Raw genomic sequence first — 21712 nt, forward strand, 5'->3', positions numbered from 1 at the left:
GAAGCATGAGAGATGTGGAACCAAACGTTGTTTATGCTGCCACACGCTGACCAACAGATTATCAGACCGCTTGTCACAAAACACAAGTGAAATTCTGCTGATGTTAAATTCTTTTGACTGTTGTTGTGATTTTTGTAGTAATTGTATGCTGTTTTATGTACAGCACTTTGGTCCATATCTTTGAAAGTGCTTTCTAAATAAAATTTGAGTTGAGTTGTGTTGTGTTCAGGGCCGTCACTAGAGGGGTGAGAGGCGGTGACGACTCTAGGGGACTCTGGCTTTCATTAAACAACATTACATTTGTTGTTGTGAGACCTGACAAAGTCAATTATGTACAGTCAATCAACTAAACACAAGTGAATTTGAAACAAACTTGGGATGTACATTTCTGCTCATAAGTTTACACACCTCTTGCAGAATATGCATTAAGAGCCGGTGGGTATACATGTTTTGAATGGGATGACGGGGGTAAATTGTGCTTATTTTGTCTTCTGGTTAACATGTAAATATCTCATGCAGATTCTAAAGGGAAGTACTAAATTAAATAAATACATCTTTAAAAAAAATTCATTTTTTAATGCATTGTATTGCCATCTTGAGGACAAGTGAATATTTTCACTGTAAAGGGTTCAAATAAGCAAAAGATGCTAGAAAAACAATGAATGTGCAGGAGGGTTTTTTCTGAAGAACAATACTCAGGACAAACAAGGGACTCATGAATAACTACTATATAAACATAAGAACAGTCATTGATCATCCAGGTAACAACTCACAATATTAAGATTCAAGGATATTCAGGCATAACATTATGACCTAATATTGTGTTGGCCCCTCTTTTGCTGCCAAAACAGCCCTGACCCGTTGAGGGATTGATAGGTTTTTATATATATCTCAGCATTAATCCTTTAGTTAATCACCCACATTATCCTTAGGTAACAATGCTTAGGTAGGTGGCAGGACCCAAGGTTCCCCAGCAGAACATTGCCCAAAGCCTCAAACTGTCTCCGCCGGCTTGCCTTCTTCCCATAGTGCATCCTAGTGCCATGTGTTCCCCAGGTAAGCCCCCACACACGCACCCGGCCATCCACGTGATGTAAAAGAAAACATGATTCATCAGACCAGGCCACCTTCTTCCATTGCTCTGTGGTCCAGTTCTGATGCTCACGTGCCAAAGTTGGCGCTTTCGGTGGTGGACAGGGGTCAGCATGGGCACCCTGACTGATCTGCGGCTATGCAGTCCCATACGCAACAAACTGCGATGCACTGTGCATTCTGACACCTTTCTATCAGAACCAGCATAAACTTCTTGAGCAAATTGGACTACAGTAGCTCGTCTGTTTGGTCAGACCACACGGGCCAGCCTTCGTTCAGCCTTGGATCACTTTTGATAGAGACTGACCACTGCAGACCGGGAACACCCCAGAAGAGCTGTAGTTTTGATATGCTCTGACCCAGTCGTCTAGCCATCAAAATGTGGCCCTTGTTGAACTCGCTTAAATCCTTATGCTTGCCCATTTTTTCTGCTTCTAACACATTAACTTTGATGACAAAATGTTCACTTGCTGCCTAATATATCCCACCCACTAACAGGTGCTGTGATGAAGAGATAATCAGTGTTAAGCCCAATTTATACTTCTGCGTCAAGTGTACGCTGTAGCTACGTCGTAGGCTGTGTGTTGCACGCGTAGCCTATGACGTACCCTGAGAGATACGGCCATAGCTTAGAGGCCACGGCGCAGGTCAGACGCAGAAGTATAAATCAGCCTTTATTCAATTCACCTGTCATAATGTTATGTCCGATCGGTGTATAAACTTTTGAACTGGTTCATTTGTTTAAATTCAGTTATTTGGTCTTGTGGACTACACCGGTATGTCAACATCTGTTATGTGAAACAGCTTATTCGGGGCAATACAATAAATAAAACATAACGTGCAATTTTTATGATCTCTCTTATTTTGATATTAAAACCCATTTGTGCCCAAATTTTTCTGAATGGTTTCATGCATATAGTCATGTTAACAGTGTCCTATGTGAACATGTTCTGCATTTATTTTCCTCAGGTTTTAGTTTATTTTCTTGAAAATCGTATGTGAATGTGCGGCAACTATAGTTGTATAATATGTTGTATGCACCCCTTCAATGTCAAATTTGACTAGGAGGAGAACATTTGGTGTCTAACTCAAAATAACTGCTTTCAACAGATCAATCTTTATTCATAAACACATTTATTGTGTATAAAAGCCGAAGAACATTCGATGCAAAGCAAACTCAAAAAAGCTGCTTCTATCTTATAAACTGTTGAATATGAAAATACGACAAACAACAAATACATTTGTCTTAACCTCCTGGGACCCAGAAAAAAAAGTATTTTGAATTTAGTATTTTTTCATGTCATTACATTGTTTAAAGCATAAGAAACAAATGGAACAAAACATTTTTGAAAAATGATATTTTATTCATATATTATGATGTGTCCTCTGTAGTTGACACCAGGACTGAGTTGTTTAAAAAATAAAATGATATGAAATTGCATGTATAGGCAAAAACAATGGGATTTATTTTTAATTCACCAATACATTTTTAGGTTTCAGGATTTTTTTTAAACAAACTTTGTTTAAAGATGATTCTGAACTATGTTATGAAAGATATATAACGGAATGCATTGCTATACCATTTTACTTTATGAAATATGAGGGTAAAATGGCCATACTTGGATTTTCCCATTCAATACAATGTATCTATACGCTGCATCTAATTTGCATATTAATGTGTTCTTGGTGCAACATGTAATGAAAATAGAAGTGTAATAATGGGAGTAATAATTGGCAACATTGATATGTAATTTCTTTCCCTATTCACTTGTTAGGTCTCCAGAATGCCTGATAAACATGATTTGAGTCCTGGCGTCCTCTACAGTGGTCATTTATGAAATCAATGCCCTGTTTTGTAACAGAAAGTCATATTTTGATCAGAAACCCCATCAAATTTTCCTGAGATGTTGATTTATAACAAACAATTTGAAAATTAATCAGATTTAAATTATAATTAAAAAATATTATCATTTTCCATAAGAGTGCTAAACATTAAAGTCAGCCATTTTTAAAGACCAAGAAGTTGTTGTTGTTGTTCTGGTGAAACCTCCAAACATTTATCTCTGCAAAGCCCCGAATGTGCTCTTTAAAGGACATCCAGACTGTGACATGTGACATGTATGATGTCAGAGAAATTCCCTAAAATTTAACATCCACTGCAGTGGACAAAAGTCTATTTGTGGGTCCCAGGAGGTTTTAAAGTGGTGGAACATAGTAAAATAAATAAATATAAGCTAGGGAAAACACCACCACAATAATATAATAATAATAAATCTCTTATCTCTTATTTTGATCATCTGCTTTACCAAAAAAGAAAGCTGTTGTCTTTCAGTTTAGTCAGTTATTACTGGCAGGGCCGGCCCGTGGCATAGGCGGAATAGGCAAATGCTAGGGGCGCCACTCATCCATAGGGGCGCCAAAATGTATTACTATTTTATTAATATTAATTTGAAATATTACCAAATAAAGCGCAAAAACGTAACTAAGTCCCCGCATCTTCCCGGTCCGCCTCATCAATCTCCCCCCGCCGATCTACTTGAAGTGCGTCAGAAATACAACGCGCGATCATGCGCGCGATCAGTTTATCGTTAGGGGAATTTGTTGTTGCGTCGCCTCTCGCCGCATCCGACGCAGACAGGATTGCTTTCATTTTTTAGGGTGCTTGGCCGTTCGCGCCAGGTGTTGACACAGTGTAAGTTGCCTGATTATTTATGACGGATGGCCGAATTGAAGTGTCAAAAAAGACAGAAGTCTCTGATGCAGGGAAGATAAGGGATACACTGCTCTTCTTACGTAGTATTTGTGTTTTGTTTATAGTCTAAATATCTAAAAAAAATCTTAAATCAAGGTGCATTTACTAGATAAGTAAAATGACAGAAGATATTTTTCTTGTTTTCTTGAAGATAAAATCAAAATTAAGTGAGTTTTTGCTTAAAATAAGCTAAATTATCTGCCAATGGAGTGAGAAAAATAATCTTGTTTCTGATTGAAATCTTGTTTCTGTCCCAAACAGAAATAAGATTATTTTTCTCACCCCTTTGGCAGATAATTTTGCTTGTTTTAAGCAAAAACTCACTTAATTTTGATTTTATTTTCAAGTAAACAAGAAAAATGTCTTATTAATTTTACTTATCTAGTAAATGCACCTTGATTTAATAATTTTTATTTATTTGGACTGGAAACAAGAAAAAGATTCTTGTTTAAATAAGAAGAGCATTTTCTGCAGTGTAAAGACAGAAGTAAAGTGATGTAGGCAAATTAATGAACAGTTTATTTAATTGCATAGTAGTAAAATACTAATGTTTGCTAATTAATACTTTATGCAAGCAGCTGTTCTGGGTTCTCCAGAGGCCACAGCCAGTGTGATTTTGTAAAAAATAAATAATATTAAACGCATGTAATATCACTTTTTTAATAGCCTAATGTTTTTACTCTGCAGTTGTGCAGTTTTAAGGGGGTGTATATCAATTTTTAAATGTATTTGCCCAAATTAGTAATGATATTTATATACAGGTTTATTTAAAATAGCAGCATTTTATGTAAAATTCACATTAAATATCTATAGTTCTCTTTAATTCCTGGTGAAAACATGAATGCTCATAGTTTAGTGGAAGATTGCTGCCATCTACTGGAAAACAAACACTTTTGCTAGTTCTCAATGAATAGTTTGTGCATGAATGTTAGATGCACTCTTGCTCTTTGTGTTTAGGCTGTAATGTGGCATAGGTGCAATTTTTTGAATAGTTTGACTATCATCAGCCTTTAAAAAATAAAAAATAATAATAATAATATCATGAACATAATGATGGGGTAGAATGGACTGGACATCATATAAAACAACAACAATAAAAATAAAACATCAATGCATTACAAACAAAAAAAAACAGTTTACGAGTGTTTCCAAAGACGGTTAACATGTAGTGCTAAACCTTGACACAAGGGGCACCAAGTAAAATCTTGCCTAGGGCAGCAAATTGGTCAGGGCCGGCCCTGATTACTGGCCAGAAATCACAACTAAACTTTCAAGTTAATTGGGAAATTAATGGGAAATATGAGTCAGTATTTTAAAGTTCACTGGTTGTTTTAAAGATTAATTAAAAAAACACTGAATGCAAAACATTTCCAAGCATCTTTTCTCTCATTAGGGCCTATACAGCTGTTCGCCTGCAGTTGGAAAACCTGAGTAGACCTACTAATGCTGCTCCATAGCCTTCACGCGCTATCGGAAATTTCCTACTTCCCACTTCTGAAGTCGTGATTACGAGCTCATTACATTCAAATTTTGACTTGAGAGGGCGTTCATGTTCCATCTTTTAACTACTAAACTATTTACGATAATTCCGATAGCACGTGAGGGCAGCATAAAGCCCATAGTTCATCCCTTTTATAAGCCCTTCTTTGACCAAATGACACTTCGGTGTAAGCAGGGTCTTTAGCAGGGAGAATAAAAGCATACTTACCTTTCTGTCCATTTTCCGGATCATTGCCTTCTTTAATATAATCCACTGTGTCATCGCGTTCACGGTTCATATTGCTGTATCAATGCTATTTGTATAAATATATGGTCTTTAAAATAAAAATAAAAAGATTCGATTGGATATGTTTGGACAGCTGGTTCATGCTTAGAGCACTTGTCAAGAAATACGTTGAACAATCGCTCTTGTCCAGATATGGTTCCACCTAAGAATCGTAAAAAAGTTTTTGCGTTCTTGTGTATCAGCTGCAAATCAATCGGAGGGCGTTCCCAGTTCCCACTCATGAATAATGTGGAAAATCAAATGACGCAGTTTCTCCCCACATGATGGACAGAAAATGTGGCACCAGCAGCAACCAGAGACAAAAAGGAATGTTCCAGACAGTATTTTTATTGGTGATATTCCTGTTGATATTTACAGGTAAAAATATATTTACAGTGAACAGAAATCAAATATAAAAAAGTCAGATAATGTCCAGACTGGTAAAACTAACCATAAAAATACCGTAACAACAGCAATGACTTCTTAGCATTTGTAATGATCTTAACTACTGATTTGTGATATGTGAATAAACAGGTTCTTTTTGGCTGGTTTTCACTGCAGATCTTTTTGAGGTGGCAGGCTTTTTGGAAAAACTCAGGGCTACATAATTTAAGGCCTCTGTTTCCTCAACCTACACAGGAAAAACACAAACATGATCAGCCTATATCACTGAAAATCATACATATTATGAATTGCTATACATGACAGAAACCACACAGACAACAGGAAAATAAATGAATACCTACAAACAATTTATTAATCTTGCTCTACCCACATTGTTGCTTTGGATAAAAAAGATCTGCACTATAATTAACATACCATTTAATCATATAATCTATATAGATTTGCACTATATTTATCAGTACATACAGTACAGTTAATATGCATATTTCAACAAGCAAGAAATTAATACACACAAGGACAAATTAAACCGTTCAAATGTCAGTAAAAACTTAACATTGTAACAAAAAAATCAATTTAAATAAGTAGTGTTTTTTTTACTCAAATCATTCCTGAAGGATCATGTGACACTGAAGACTGGATAATAATATTTCAGAATATTACAGTATTATTTGATCAAACAAATGCCTTGGTGAGCATAAGAGACTAAAAAAGAGATTTTTAAAAATTGTACTGACCCCAAACTTTTGACCGTATACTGTATATTAAAGAACATACTATTTGTTGATTTACTTGAAAAATATGTAGGAAACAGTTTAAAACAAAACTTTGGGAAAAACTGTTTAATCTAGTAGCTAGAGATTGACATTGATTCACATATAAATATTTTCCTGGAGTCACATTTCACATGTCATCAGTATGCCATATTTTGCAAAGAGGCCGGGTTTATGTAACGTGTTATTTTAAAACATTTGATCTTTTCATTCTCTATATAACTTACGGGACAAATAAAAATTGATTACCTGATTCCTTTGTTTTCTGGGTTGTTTTGAAGCTTCTTTGTATAATAATGCAATATATATTGTTAATTACACTGATCAGAATATTAAAAAAAATTGCAATTTTGTGATGAATATTATTTTCTACTTTATTATTTTATTTTGCCATGAGAATATTTTAATATGTTTACCTTTTTTGAGCTTTTGAATCAGTCTCACCAGAACTATGTTCACAATCAGGGATATTAAGCATATTGTGAACAGGGTATAAACGACTGGATTCCAGAAGGTCGAAGATGCTGAAATGGTAACAGATTCAGGAGTTCATGAAAAAAACATAAATACAAAGACTTATTAATAGTATTAATAATTGGCTGACTGAAGAAAGTGTGGTACTATATGTTTCTTATATCGAAATCAAATATTGCTGTACCTTCAATAGTCAACTTAGTTCCATTTCCAAAATGTATCTCCCCACATGTGGCCACAGCGCAGTAATAAATCCCAGCATCGGACGGTCTGAGTTCAGTCTGAGAGAGACTGTAGACACAGCTCTGTGTAGAAGAGCCTGTGTTCTCTGATCTCTCCATACATTGCTCACTCCTGTTATCGTGGGTGTAAATGATTCCTGGTTGAGAATATCCTGATGAATGTCTGAACCAGTAGACGCTGTATTCTCCTGCACAGATCTCACTGATGACCGAACACTGCAGAGTCACTGAATCTCCTGGATGAAGTCTGTCAGACACAGGCTGCTGGAGAACCGTGGTGCTTCTTATTCTGTCCCTTTCTGAAAGAAACGCAACATTCTGTACATACATCAAAATAATACGCATGTATGTGGAGCCAGATTGTGAAGCTCTGAACACAAATATTGTCATTAACTCACCTTTAGGAAGCAGAATTGTCCCTTCTCCAAATGTAATAATGTTCAAGAAACCCACAGCACAATAGTAGGTTGCAAAATCATATTCCTCCAAGTGAATGATGCTCAAATTAAAAGAGCCACTTCCAATTATGATAGAGAATCGATTTGTCTCGTCAAAGCCATTTTGATATGTAACGCTTCCTGAGTAATCTGAATATGCCATAAGAAGTGGTTTCTTGCCAATAGAATATTTATACCATGAAATAGAATTTATAAAGTCATCTGAGTGAGAGCAGGGTAAAATCACACGACTTCCAAGTTCAGCAACTAGCAGAGGAATTTGGTGAATAAAATCATCTCTTTCACACGTCCCATCTATAAAACAAACAAGCAACATGGTAACAAACAGAAACGTGAAAAAAAATGCTCAACTAAAATAAAATTTTAAACATACTTGCAATTGTGAGGAGAAAAAGAGAAAACAAATCCCAGAACTTCATTTTGTAGCACCTGTACTTGATCTAAAAGAGAAATAAACACATCAACAGAAGTCTTGAACATGCAAATGTACAAATGTACAAATAGGTTTAAATAGAAAAAATAACTACTTTTAGATCACTAACAACTTTAACAATGACCCTACTAGCATCCAAATCTAAGTACTTTAATAAGATAAAATAGCTCAGTAAGGGTTTAATAAATCAGTAAAGGGTTTACTTACAACCTTACAAGAAAGATGTTAGAATTAATATTATAATCCAATAACAGTGCCTGCGGATCACAGAATAAAAAGAGACAGTAAATTCAGCTCAGATTTTACTGTACAATATAATGTAATTCAAATATTGTACTTTAGAGAACTAAATGGTCCTGGTTATATGGTGGACAGTGTCCATTTGAAGGTAAGTCTTCAGACTGCTTCCTCTTTTATGCACAGCAGCGTCCAAAGATCAAAGATTGACACTTTGATGTTTGACTGGTTGTTTTTAGAGAAAGGGGCAGAACCACATTTCCTTTAATAGAGTCTCTTCACATGCACTTGTACCTGCATGATGATTACGACACTGATAAATGACACAAGAAACGCAGCCCTAAATAATGTTAGATAAGTTGCCAATTAAACCCATTTAGAGTGTTCTACAATTTCTAAATGCCAAATAATCTCAAAATAGGCAAGAATCGGCTAACTAAAAGGCCTAGCCGATAAAATGGTATATCATACATGCACAAGCTATAGTTCTGAATGATGCTATGTATGTTGAATTGCATGTACAAAAATACACTCAATTAATTCTTTAATCCGGACTAAGTCTTTGACTAAAATGCTATTTTCTCAGCCTTTTGTTTAAAATTTTGCTTTTTTTTATGAAACTTAACCATATTCAAGTGTTGATAAAAAAGGATGCATGAAAAATGTTACAGTAAAACAGTAAAATGTTTTTAAAATTAAATGGAAAAAGTGAAATGTGTATTTCAAGTATAAGAAATGAATACCTATAGGGACATAGCAAAGTGCAAAAATAATATAAACATAGTAAACTATAAGTATGTTATGTTCACTTAAAGAAAACTTATAAGTATACTTGCAGTAAAACTAGTAGTTTATAGAGAGTATACCTCAAAAGTGTAAACTAAATAAATGTACTAAAAATATTAAAATAGTAAACTACTAATATACTTATAAGTTCACTTGTAATACAGATGCAGTACAAATTAAAAATGTAGTTGTATTCCAAGCAGTATTGAAATAGTACACTTACAAATACTACTAGTACATTGATATTAGTTATATATATATATATATTATAAAGAAAACTTATAAGTATACTTGCAGTAAAACTAGTAGATTAGTATACTTACTAAATAAAGTATACTTTAAAATACACTTGAAAATTACTTAAGCATACTTAATAAAGTGAACTTGAAGTATACTTCTTTTTCGTGAGGGTACCTCTCCCTATTATCATTACACTGAGCCTGATAAGTATGGTTTCAATATTTGTTTACGCAAATGATTAATCTTAACCTATGGGTTTACATCTATGACCACCATTCAAAGAACCCTTTCAGTTTCACACAGGTCACTGTTGTGGGCCCATTTAAAAGATTTAGCTTTCTGTTACTGCTAGACTTAAAACTAAGGAATAAGTGGTGACAATGTACACATGGAAGGGTTATTTTTGACTCCGCAAGTAAGGTTTTTTTTTTTTTCCTGAGACTGGTGTATGTGTGGTTTTAGAGCGAGGTGTGAAGAAACACCAGTGGGGTCAGTCCTGCGTTTGGAAAATGATCAAACTGTGATGTGTGCATATCATGCTTGCAAAAGTATGCACAGGTGCACTTATGCAATTGTATATAGTCTGTATTGGGTGAACATGATTTCACCAATTACATGTTCCTGGATCAACATCTTTGCTGATCCTCGAACATTCCAATCAACTAATCAGATATTAGGGACAAGTTTAGGCTTACATCCAGTGTACTTCTAACACATCAACTTTACATTTACACATTTACATTTATGCATTTGGCAGACGCTTTTATCCAAAGCGACTTACATTTCATTCAAGGTACACATTTTACATTTTGTCAATTCTTGCTTTCCCTGGGAATCGAACCCATGACCTTGGCGTGGCTGGCGACATGCTCTACTGTTTGAGCTACAGGAAAGCTAACTTTGAGGACAAAATGTTCACTTGCTGCCTAATATATCCCACCCACTAACTAGTGGTGTGATGAAGAGATAAACAGTGTTATTCACTTCACATGTCATTGGTTATAATGTTATGCCTGATCAGTATATTTAAACTTAAGTGGATTGGGTAAAAATGCACTGTACATAATGTATTTTGGATTTATTTTTTCTTTTAATATTTCAGGTAAAAAATGTTATCAAATCTTAATACAGTTTTATGATGTCCGTGCTAAAGTTAAATGTCTTTCCGCTGAAGTTCACCACAGCAGTTCTCCGTCTGTACTGAGCAGCTTCTTCCTGTCAGTCACTCTACAGGAAATGATGTCATACACTGTGGCCTCTTGTCTAGAGCTTTGTTTAAGATCTCTTCTTCTCCTTATATGGGCAAATTATGTGATTTGTGGTAGTACTTGCCTAAAGCCCACAGTCTTTTACATCTTTATTATGCTTTTAACAATTCTGATGTTGTGTCTGGGGTGCATTCGCTTGTAGACATCTGTGGTAAACATGTGACTGAAACGACCTCTTGATTTCAGATCAAAAGTTAGTTAGCAAAGACTGATGTTGTAGAATGGCTGTATCTCTAAACCCTTATGTGTTGCATTTTATTTCTGGGGTTCCAATGCTCTGTGCGAATCTAATTAAATAATATACATTTTGAAACTTAATCTCTGTTGTATCACAAAATAGAAATTCTTTTCAGAAATGTGACTATCAATTTTCCATATAGTAGTGTTATCTTTATGTCAACTTCCCTACTATTCTAGTTTGCGAAAATTGACTGAACATGCTCAGCAGCCTGTCAGCCGTACCTTTTTAACTTGCAGAGGTAAACTTCACAGAACAACATACAGTGTGCTTTTAAAAACACTTTACACACCAATAAGCAGTCTTTCCAACCACAGGACTGGCCACTCGGCTTTACTCTGCTTAACCATTACACCCAAGACCCATTTCACCATTCAAGAGAGACCCTATTCACAGCTCTTTCCATCAGATAAGTGTTATTTATTTTCTTTTCACTCTACAAACAAGCGCTACACAGGAAGTTGCAACTCAAAGGCTTAAAGTAGGACTGTCAATCAGTATTTACTACAGAAAGCACCCAAATGAAGGTACTTCAAAAACATTAAATTAATGTGACGGACGATTAAAGGATTGAATAGACATTAGAAAAGAGTCTTTCAAATCTATAAATAGATGTTCAACTGTTATGTTTACCATTTCAATATTTATTAAGCATTACAAATAGAGCAATCTGTTTGCATTTTGTATGTTTTTCGTCTTCTGTGCAAATTATATAAAATATGGCCATCAGCTCAATTATTTATACGAATGTATGTATTTTTGTATGAGTGTGTGTGTGTGTGTGTGTGTGTGTTTGTAGAGTCATGTAAAGATGCTGTAAGAAAGATAAGGAAGTGTATATAAAGTCAAACCTCTTTGTGTTTCTCTCTTTCAGTCTCACTATCAACGAAGGATATAAAACCTGTCTGACTGTTTACATGGCACAAACCTGAGATCATTAATGAAAACTGTATGATGTAAGTTTGTTTTGTTTGTTCGTTTAGTTGATTGTTAATTTATTCATTTTTATATGCTCACTTTTGGGAGCTTTAGACTAACTTTTTTAACATGAATTTGGATTATGTCAAGCTAGTTAACTACAATAACGGACCTGCTAAAGATGACGCTCTGAATTTCCTGTATTGTATTTTCTTGGGATGTTTAATAATGTCAGATAACTTTGGTAGAAAGGTATGTAATGGATTACAACCAACCAATCAGCTGTTAAATTTAAGTACACAATTAGATAATACCAATTTATGTCAACCAATGACCAAGCAATGCTTCATTTTGTTCAGTCTGTGGTGTAAAAGTTCGCATTAGCAATTAAAGATAAAACACTTAAGCAAAACAGGCTCAGGTCAAAGTGTCTGAATAATTTTGGTCCCAAATGTTTATCAATTTTACTGGTAGTCACTGTATGAAGAATCTTTGGGTATAATATGTCACAGTTTACTTTATTTTGCTATCCTCACTTACATAATGAACTATAGTGTCCTGCAAACTAGTAAAAAAATGATATCTGGTGTCTGGCATTTGAACATGTTCTCTCTTTCTTTCATTTCAACCCACGTGAAGCCAATCACAATGCTTCATTTTTTCATCCTAATGCTTAATGTTCCTCAGTGTAAGTAACTATTTTTGTTAAACTTAAACTAAATTCATACTTGTTTGGATTACTTAATAAATATTCTTAGATGCAATTCCACAGCAAACAATACCATCTTTTCACCCTTTCCTTCTCATATTGATTTCATTCAGGCAGCTCAGATAATGCAGACGTCGTGGCTCAGAATCATCTGAAGATTGTTCAAGCTGGAGACAGTGTTAACTTCACCTGTATTTTAACAAGTGATTTAAGATGCAGTGTTGTTTGGGTCAAACAAAGAGTCGGAGAGAAACCCCTTCTGATTGCTTCATCGTATCAAGCTTTAGATGTCAAATATGAAAATGAATTTGACAAACATAAACGTTATTTTGTAACAAAAGATGATGTAAGTTTTAATCTGAGCATCACAAAAACAGCAAAATCAGACACTGCAACATACTATTGTGTTATGTTTGCATATGTGTTCTTATTGGGCGAGAGCACTGATCTGATTGTTAAAGGTAAGCAGAATATTCACTTCAATATGACTACACATTGTGTCTGATCAAATAAGCATTATGTTGCTGTTATTGTCTTTTCAGATGGACAGCTGAGCATCGACTCTGCGCCTCAGAGAGCTGAGACAGATCCAGAGTATCCAGAAGAGTCTGCAGCGGCCCTGCAGTGTGCCGTCGTCACTCAGAGCTGTGCAGGAGAACACAACGTCTACTGGGTCAGACATGAGTCTGGAGAATCTCCTCCAGGAATCATTTACACTCAGCAGCGCAGGAACGGTCAGTGTGAGAGGAGCTCTGATGATGATGGGAACTCTTCCACACACAGATGTCTCTACAACCTGCCCAAGAGGAACTCTGATGCTGGGATTTATTACTGCGCTGTGGCCGCATGTGGACAGATACTGTTTGGAGATGGAAGAAAAGTTGATTTGCCAGGTGCCCAGTTTTAGTTTATTAAAAATTATACCATGTGATGGCTTTGACGTCTTTTAATACTTTTTTTTGCATTACTACAGACAAATGCTTTCAGACACATTGGACTATAGCCGCTTTGATTGTAATAATTGTATCTGTGATCGTGATTATTATCATGGCTGCATGTTTGTACAAGCACCAGCAAAAAGGTATGCATTATTTTATGTTTTAATATGGTTTTAAATGTCAGTGCAGTTGTAATATGTATTCTCATTGTTCCTTCAAGATGAGATGCACAACACTCAGCACCCTCAGTTGATGGTAAGATGATTTGTTTTCCTTGGTATTATGGAATACAAATATCTTGATAATGAGTTTAAATACTGCTACCAATCTATACACTAAACTGTATGTTTTTAGGCAATATATTTGACGGAATGATTCATTCTATGACAGGCTGACGACACAGATGCTATGAATTATACAGCTTTGAGCTTTCAACAAAATCCCTCCACCACTAGAAGACCCAGGGAAAGAAGCACACAAGATAATTCAATATATACACATGTAAGATATGAATGAGTATGTTTTACTTGCATAGTATTCAGAGGCTTCTACTCTGAAGCTATAAAAGTTGACATTTCATGTCAGATACCAAGACCAAGACCAATTTATGAACCTAAAATGATGAGTGTTTAATTAAATTTTACTCAAGTATGTTAAACTCAATCATTGTCCTGCATCTAATACTGTACTTGATAAATTACTAAAGAAATGAGACCTGCTGACTTTCTGTTGAGTTGTTTCTACACTGAATTACATCACAGCTATAAAATGTGCTGAAATTGTGTTAAATCCCTGTCCGTGGTACTGAAATAACATTCTTGATTCATATTGATTTTGTAACGTAAGTAGCATGATTTCATTTCACACTGAATCTAATCCAGAAATTGATGAAATGATTGTTATCAAAGATATGACAAAACCCATTAATACACTTTTCATGTATCTTGTATCATGGACATTTTCCTTGTGCAATATAATTATTAATTCAGTAACAGATTGTACTAATAGTTTATCTTGACCTTTGACACGTCCATAGAACATGAGTCAAAATTACTACTTTTTATTTTACACAATGTAGATAACTGATGTACAGCAATTGTGTGTTTTATAATTGTCTTTTACCATTAAAAAACTATATTGTAGCATTTTATTTTACCTGCAAACAAACAAAAAGGAGGACAGAGGTTATTGTCTATGATGTGCAGGTAGCTAATAGTTAATATGCAGTTAACTCTTGCAGTAAATATTGTTAAGAAAATGTTTCAGTTCTGATTGTTCTGAATTGGAATTTTTCATATTAGAACAATAACAAATTGGGTTGCACTTTATTTTACAGTATGTGTACTTACAGTGTACTTACTGGTTAATATGAGGTAACTACATGGGTTAAGGTTAGGTTTAGTGGTTGGTTCAGGGCTAGTACCTAGTTATAACCCAGTTATTTATCAGGTAGTTCATGTGACCTGTATATTTGAGTACTTTTCCAACCTCAGGACTGGCTACCCTACAGTTACCTTACCACCCACACTCATTCACAGCCCACAAATACCTTTCTGAGCAGATTTTTCCATTACGTGCATTGTTGTTGTTTTTTTCTATGCCTAATTATGGAGAAAGTTCGACAATGGCACATTTTTACATAACATTTACATTTTATTGTATTTATTTACTTTAATTTGCTTTAGTACATATGCAAATGTGAGTGATAATAATATTAATACTACTGAAAAGCAGAACAATAATGGCAAATAATTAATAATGCCTGCAAAATTTCCATTTTATTTGATAATTTGCTTCCGTTTGGCCCTCTAGCGGTTAAAAAACAAAACTGCATGCATTTTGTGGAAGAACATTATTTTGGTTGTGCTTTGGCTCAACGCGGACGAATCTGGTTATCCTGCAGCTCATATGTTAGAGAGCTATATGGCATTTTATCTGTTCAATAAAATACCTTACTCATCTGTACTGTAAACCCGAACAAGTTGTGGTAATTAGTTACATCAAAATTTTTAAGTAAAAAAATTATAATCAAAACTGCCATTTTTTTATTTATTTTTTATTTATACATTTTAATTGCTCTTAACTTGAAATATTATAAGCTAATTCATGCATTTAACTTAAAATTATCATGTAATCTCAACTTAAATATTTTTTGTATTAGAAACTTTAACCAGCTAATTCAACAAAAGCTAACATGCTAAGGCCGCGTCTCCACCAAAGCGTTTTTATCCAGCTGAAAATGCTAGGCGCTCTGCTGAAAACGTCTCGCTGTGGGAGTGTTTTGGTAGCGCAGCTTTTTTTTTCAGTTGAGACTCTTTGCTTGTTATGATACGGAATATCCGCATAAGTGTTACTAGTATCTCATTTCACATATGGTTTGTTTCTGTATTGATTCTATATAAAAATGCTAATACAATGTAAAGTATTTGCTCTGGCTCTTGTTTTAAATTATTTTGTACCGTTATTATACTGCTTGTTTTCATCTGTTGACGTTGTACAGTACAAGCAGAATGTTGCACCCCTCCTCCACTCTGATTGGATGGCTGGGTGAAAATTGACAGTGATGAACGCTACATTTTACTCAAAGTTGAAAATTTTTCAACTAGGTGACCAGTAAAAAATGCTGAACCCTTAGTGCTTGAGTGTGAAATATTCACTCAGCGCCTTGTTGCGCTCATGGCGTTCTAAAAACACGGCGCTCCCATTGAAAACAATTGAATACGCCAGCCAGCTGCGTGAAAAAACGCTTTGGTGGACACACGGCCTAATTGGTAACACAATGCTTTGATAGCATTAGTTTAGCATGGCAATTGCTGAAAGAGTACGGCAATATGGAATATTTAACATATAGGCTATCTGTTGCAATGCTATCTCACGACCAATTTGTACATACACTATATTGCCAAAAGTATTGGGATACCCCTCCAAATCATTGAATTCAGGTGTTTCAATCACTTTAATTGCCACAGAGACAAGAGACATGGCCACAAAGACATTTTGGACAATTTCATGCTCCCAACTTTGTGGGAACAGTTTGGGAATGGCCCCTTCCTGTTCCAACATGACAAGCAAAGTCCATAAAGACATGGTTGAGCAAGATTGGTGTGGAGGAACTTGACTGGCCTGCACAGAGTCCTGACCTCAACCCGACAGAATACCTTTGGGATGAATTAGAGTGGAGACTGCGAGCCAGGCCTTCTCATCCAACATCAGTGCCTGACCTCACAAATGCGCATAGAAGAATGGTCAAAAATTCCCATAAACACACTCCTAAACCTTGTGGAAAGAGTTGAAGCTATTATAGCTGCAAAGGGTGGGCCAACTCCATATTAAACCCTACGGATTAAGAATGGGAAGTCATTTTAAGTTCATGTGCATGTAAAGGCAGGTGTCCCAAAACTTGTAGTTCAATATAGTGTTTTCAAAAATCTTACAAATTCAGTCGTATGAATTAGCCACTTCGTAAAATATGTACAAATTGCAGTGAGATCAATTTGATCTCTTCTACAGAAACTATTCTAAATTAGCATAGCAAAACATTAAACACTACTAAATCTCCAGCTTAACGTTTACCTTGCAGAAAACTCATTACATCACACTAAATTTTTGCATTTAACTCCCTTTTGAGTGCCATGGCAAAGCATGCTGGGAAATAAAAATTCCAGCCCAGTTTCTGTTAAATTTAAGTTCATAAAACTCAAAACTAGGGATGCACCGAATCCAGATTTGTGGGGTTCGGCCGAATACCGAATCCACTGGTTAAGATTCGGCCGAATCCGAAACCGAATCCTACTCCCATCCTCAGTCCATTATCACAGTAAACACATTAATGAAGTAAACAACGTCCACAGCAGTGTAGGGATGCTATTGACCATTTAACCGTTAACCGAAAGTAAGAACTCCTGTAGTACAAGCTCCTGACTGGTGGAAAGCAAATGAAAGGCGCTTCCCGAGGCTGGCCACTCTAGCGAGGCGTTATATTCAAGGTGTGGATTGAGGTAGCCTAGGCCTGTTATTTTTATTTGACAAAAAAAACAAAAAAACGATTCCGGTTCTCCAAAGCTTCAAACGGATTCAGTGTATTTTCGTTTTGTCATCTTAATTTGGTAATTATTTAAGTGAAAAATATTTAGTGTAGGCCTATTTATTTTATTCTTTTTATTTACAGTGGGGCAAAAAAGTATTTAGTCAGCCACCAATTGTGCAAGTTCTCCCACTTAAAAAGATGAGAGAGGCCTGTCATTTTCATCATAGGTACACTTCAACTATGAGAGACAGAATGAGAAAAAAAAAATCCAGAAAATCACATTGTCTGATTTTTAAATCAGCCTAGTGAATGACCTGCAGAGAGCTGGGACCAAAGTAACAAAGGCTACCATCAGTAACACACTACGCCGCCAGGGACTCAAATCCTGCAGTGCCAGACGTGTCCCCCTGCTTAAGCCAGTATATGTCAGGGCCCGTCTGAAGTTTGCTAGAGAGCATTTGGATGATCCAGATGAGGATTGGGAGAATGTCATATGGTCAGATGAAACCAAAATAGAACTTTTTGGTAAAAACTGAACTTGTCGTGTTTGGAGGAGAAAGAATGCTGAGTTGGATCCAAAGAACACCATACCTACTGTGAAGCATGGGGGTGGAAACATCATGCTTTGGAGCTGTTTTTCTGCAAATGGACCAGTATGACTGATCCGTGTAAAGGAAAGAATGAATGGAGCCATGTATCGTGAGATTTTGAGTAAAAACCTCCTTCCATCAGCAAGGGCATTGAAGATGAAACGTGGCTGGGTCTTTCAGCATGAAAATGATCCCAAACACACCACCCAGGCAACGAAGAAGTGGCTTCGTGAGAAGCATTTAAAGGTCCTGGAGTGGCCTAGCCAGTCTCCAGATCTCAACCCCATAGAAAATCTTTGGAGGGAGTTTAAAATCCGTTGCCCAGCGATAGCCCCAAAACATCACTGCTGTAGAGGAGATCTGCATGGAGGAATGGGCCAAACTACCAGCAACAGTGTGTAAAATCCTTGTGGAGATTTATTGAAAACATTTGACCTCTGTCATTGCCAACAAAGTGTATATAACAAAGTATTGAGATTAACTTTTGTTATTGACCAAATACTTATTTTCCACCATAAATTGCAAATAAATTCTTTCAAAATCAGACCGTGTGAATTTCTGGATTTTTTTTCTCATTCTGTCTCTCATAGTTGATGTGTACCTATGATGAAAATTACAGGACTCTCTCATCTTTTTAAGTGGGAGGACTTGCACAATTGATGGCTGACTAAATACTTAAATATATTTCAATTTCCGTGTCCGCACAGCTCTCAAAGTAAACTCAACCGTGGATCGGCACGGAATGGCCGAGTTCGACACGTGCAGTGCAATTTTTTAATACTCTACCAGACATCGGAGGGCAGCACTGAGTCGTGTCATCAACAGGACACTCGCTCTGCACGATCTAAGAAGAAAAGTAGTGGATTAACCGTTGCAACCAATTTCAGAAGAAACAACAACACACAAACTTTACACAAATGCTCATGAAGTTCGCCGTCCATTATAGTGTTTTCCTCCTTTTTCAAGCGTGTTTTTGAATCACTCTTTCCATTCTCTTCTTCAACGACTGCACACTATGGTAGTGTGCGTATTGTCACCTAGTGGACTCATCTGTTTTTCTTGTTTATGCGCTGTTGTATGCAAGTTGTACAAAAATTGGGCTGCACGCAGACAGGGCCGTTTGAAGAAATTTGGGGGCCCCAAGCAAAATGGACATGGAGACAGTGCAAATACTGTTGTTGCATATACTGTCCATAAAATTTGAAAACATTTGCAAAAAACACCACTGTATCATTAAAAAAGATTTTGTAAACCTTTAACCATTTTTAAAACATCTATAAACATTGCATAGATAGACGGACCAGATATTCCTAACACTTTGGGAATACTTAAGGGTTTCTAGTTGGTTTGTAAACTGTCTATAAACATTATCTAGATGGTTATTATAAAGTTGCAACAGATGACTATAATACCTTGATAAATAGTTAATAAACAGTACCAGTAAAACATGTGGGTTGTCCTGATACTGTACTTCAAAATGTAACAGTGTAAAACTTGCCACAGAATAAAGTAATTGTTCAAGATCCATTGGTAACTTATAAAAATAATGTCATATTTGCAAACTGTCACTACCGTATATCCCGACACTAGCACACTAAGATAAGCTATGAAAAAAATAATGTTCCTCTGCCTCTTTCTGGTTAAATAATGTTTATAATAATTGTTAATATAGCATGCTATATTAACTATTCCAGGTTATTTATGCATAGCATAAATAATAGTTAGTATAGCATGCTATGCCACTTTCATCAAAACCTATAGCAATCTCATGTAATTTCGTCTGTTCGAAAAAAAAGTTGCACTAACTGTTCGTTACAAGCAGCATTTGCTGTCAGGCAGGTAACGATAGCTAACATAAACATATTTTTGCTAGCCTACTGCAAACTTACACCATTTTTGTACATGACAAGTAGAGCTATTTTATCCAGTGTAATTTATCACATACCACTATCTTGTTTTTTTCTTATCCTCCTCTTCCTTTCTCTATTTTCTTTTCTGGCTTCCTGAAGCATAAAATTCCGCTTCAAATCCGAGGAGGTTTTGTATTCTGCCGGCAGCAGAGATCGCGTGGTTGTCTGGCTGCTGTCAGCGACTACTGAGAGGGGGCCCCCTTAAGGGGGATCCCGATAACGGTGTCATTGCACTTTACTGCATTGACTATCAATGGGGCGCTCACACAGTTTGTCGTTTCATTTTATTCTTAACCTGTCGCTGTCTTGGGGCCCCAGGCCAGCTCGGGGCCCCAAGCAATTGCTTGGTTTGCCTGCCTTGTCGCGACGGGCCTGCACGCAGACAGGGGGTGCGTCTCAATCAGCTCTCTGGTTCAGTAGTCAGGGCACTGATCAGGGAGTCAGCCCATTGATTTATTCCCTGCAGTGATCCTGACTCCCTGACTACTGAACTAGGGAGCTGATTGAAACGAACCAAGGGTGTGCGGATGTCCGCAAACCCTCCTGATGATGAAAATTACTTCATGCAGAAGGTGCGCGGACGGCCAAAGTATATTTTGGGCTTAAGTTTAGACACGAAGAAGAGAAGAAGATCAGTAAGAAGCATGAGGGATGTGGAACCAAAAGTTGTTTATGCTGCCACACGCTGATCCACAGATTATCAGACCGCTTGTCACAAAACACAAGTGAAATTCTGCTGATGTTAAATACTCTTACTGTGTAGCTAGCTTACTGTGTAACTTTTGACTGTTGTTATGATTTATCTTGTGATATTATGCTATTTTATGTGGCTAGAGCGATGAAAGGTGGTGACGATTCTCAGGGGCTTTCAGAGGGCGCCTGCAGCCCATCCTACACCCCCAACCCCCACCAGGGCCCCGGATACCCTAGCTACAGCCCTGGTTGAGTTATAAGAAACAAATACATTATCAGTGTCTTTTGAAAGATTTTTCTTTTCTTTTCTTTTTTTTGCATTCTGTTACAACTTGCTTCTGTGCAAATTATATGTTAGTACAATCACTGCGGCCTTAACCTTTGTCATGACAGAAAAACTATTTTACATGTATAATTTTAGATTTTAATTTATAATTTCACATTTTTATTCACTAATTGATGTTTTACACTTTAAAACATTCAGTTGATAAAATAATTTCTGTTATCCTGTGGGAAAAGATGATCTCAAAATCATACAGACACTATTGGGAAAGGGTTCAAATATGGAGAAGATGCTAGAAAAACAATGAATGTGTAGGCTTTTTTTCTGAAGAATAGTGCTCAGGACAAATATCACAATAACTATCACAAAACATAAAAATACTTGGGGTTACTTGACTGTAACCCTGTTCCCTGATAAAGCAGAACGAGATGCTGCATGAAGTTATGCATATGGGAACGTATTTTATAGTGACTGCTTTGAAAAC

General features: G+C 36.1%; 2 protein-coding genes across 3 annotated transcripts; one reads left to right on the plus strand and one right to left on the minus strand.

Annotated features, from left to right (window-relative positions):
* Positions 1-6114: 6114 nt before the first annotated feature.
* LOC307118413 (immunoglobulin kappa light chain-like) lies at positions 6115-10522 on the minus strand (the record flags this gene model as incomplete). The annotated part of the gene is made up of 7 exons (XM_079804022.1): positions 6115-6240; positions 7034-7068; positions 7201-7308; positions 7443-7799; positions 7899-8252; positions 8394-8398; positions 10503-10522. The coding sequence occupies 7 exons, from the start codon at positions 10520-10522 to the stop codon at positions 6115-6117; spliced, it is 1005 nt and encodes a 334-aa protein (XP_079660148.1).
* Positions 10523-12027: 1505 nt separating this feature from the next.
* Positions 12028-14441, plus strand: LOC307142801 (uncharacterized protein). 2 transcript variants are annotated; one of them, XM_079843915.1, is made up of 7 exons: positions 12028-12116; positions 12718-12766; positions 12901-13248; positions 13330-13680; positions 13761-13868; positions 13946-13980; positions 14116-14441. In XM_079843915.1, the coding sequence occupies exons 2-7, from the start codon at positions 12727-12729 to the stop codon at positions 14239-14241; spliced, it is 1008 nt and encodes a 335-aa protein (XP_079700041.1). In that variant the 5' UTR covers positions 12028-12116; positions 12718-12726; the 3' UTR covers positions 14242-14441. The 2 variants fall into 2 exon arrangements, with proteins under 2 accessions (XP_079700041.1, XP_079700042.1); XM_079843916.1 differs by having other exon boundaries at positions 12035-12116; positions 14080-14426.
* The last annotated feature ends 7271 nt before the right edge of the window (positions 14442-21712 follow it).

Source organism: Gobio gobio (genome assembly GCF_949357685.1).
Source record: "Gobio gobio genome assembly, chromosome: 2".
Taxonomy (NCBI): domain Eukaryota; kingdom Metazoa; phylum Chordata; class Actinopteri; order Cypriniformes; family Gobionidae; genus Gobio; species Gobio gobio.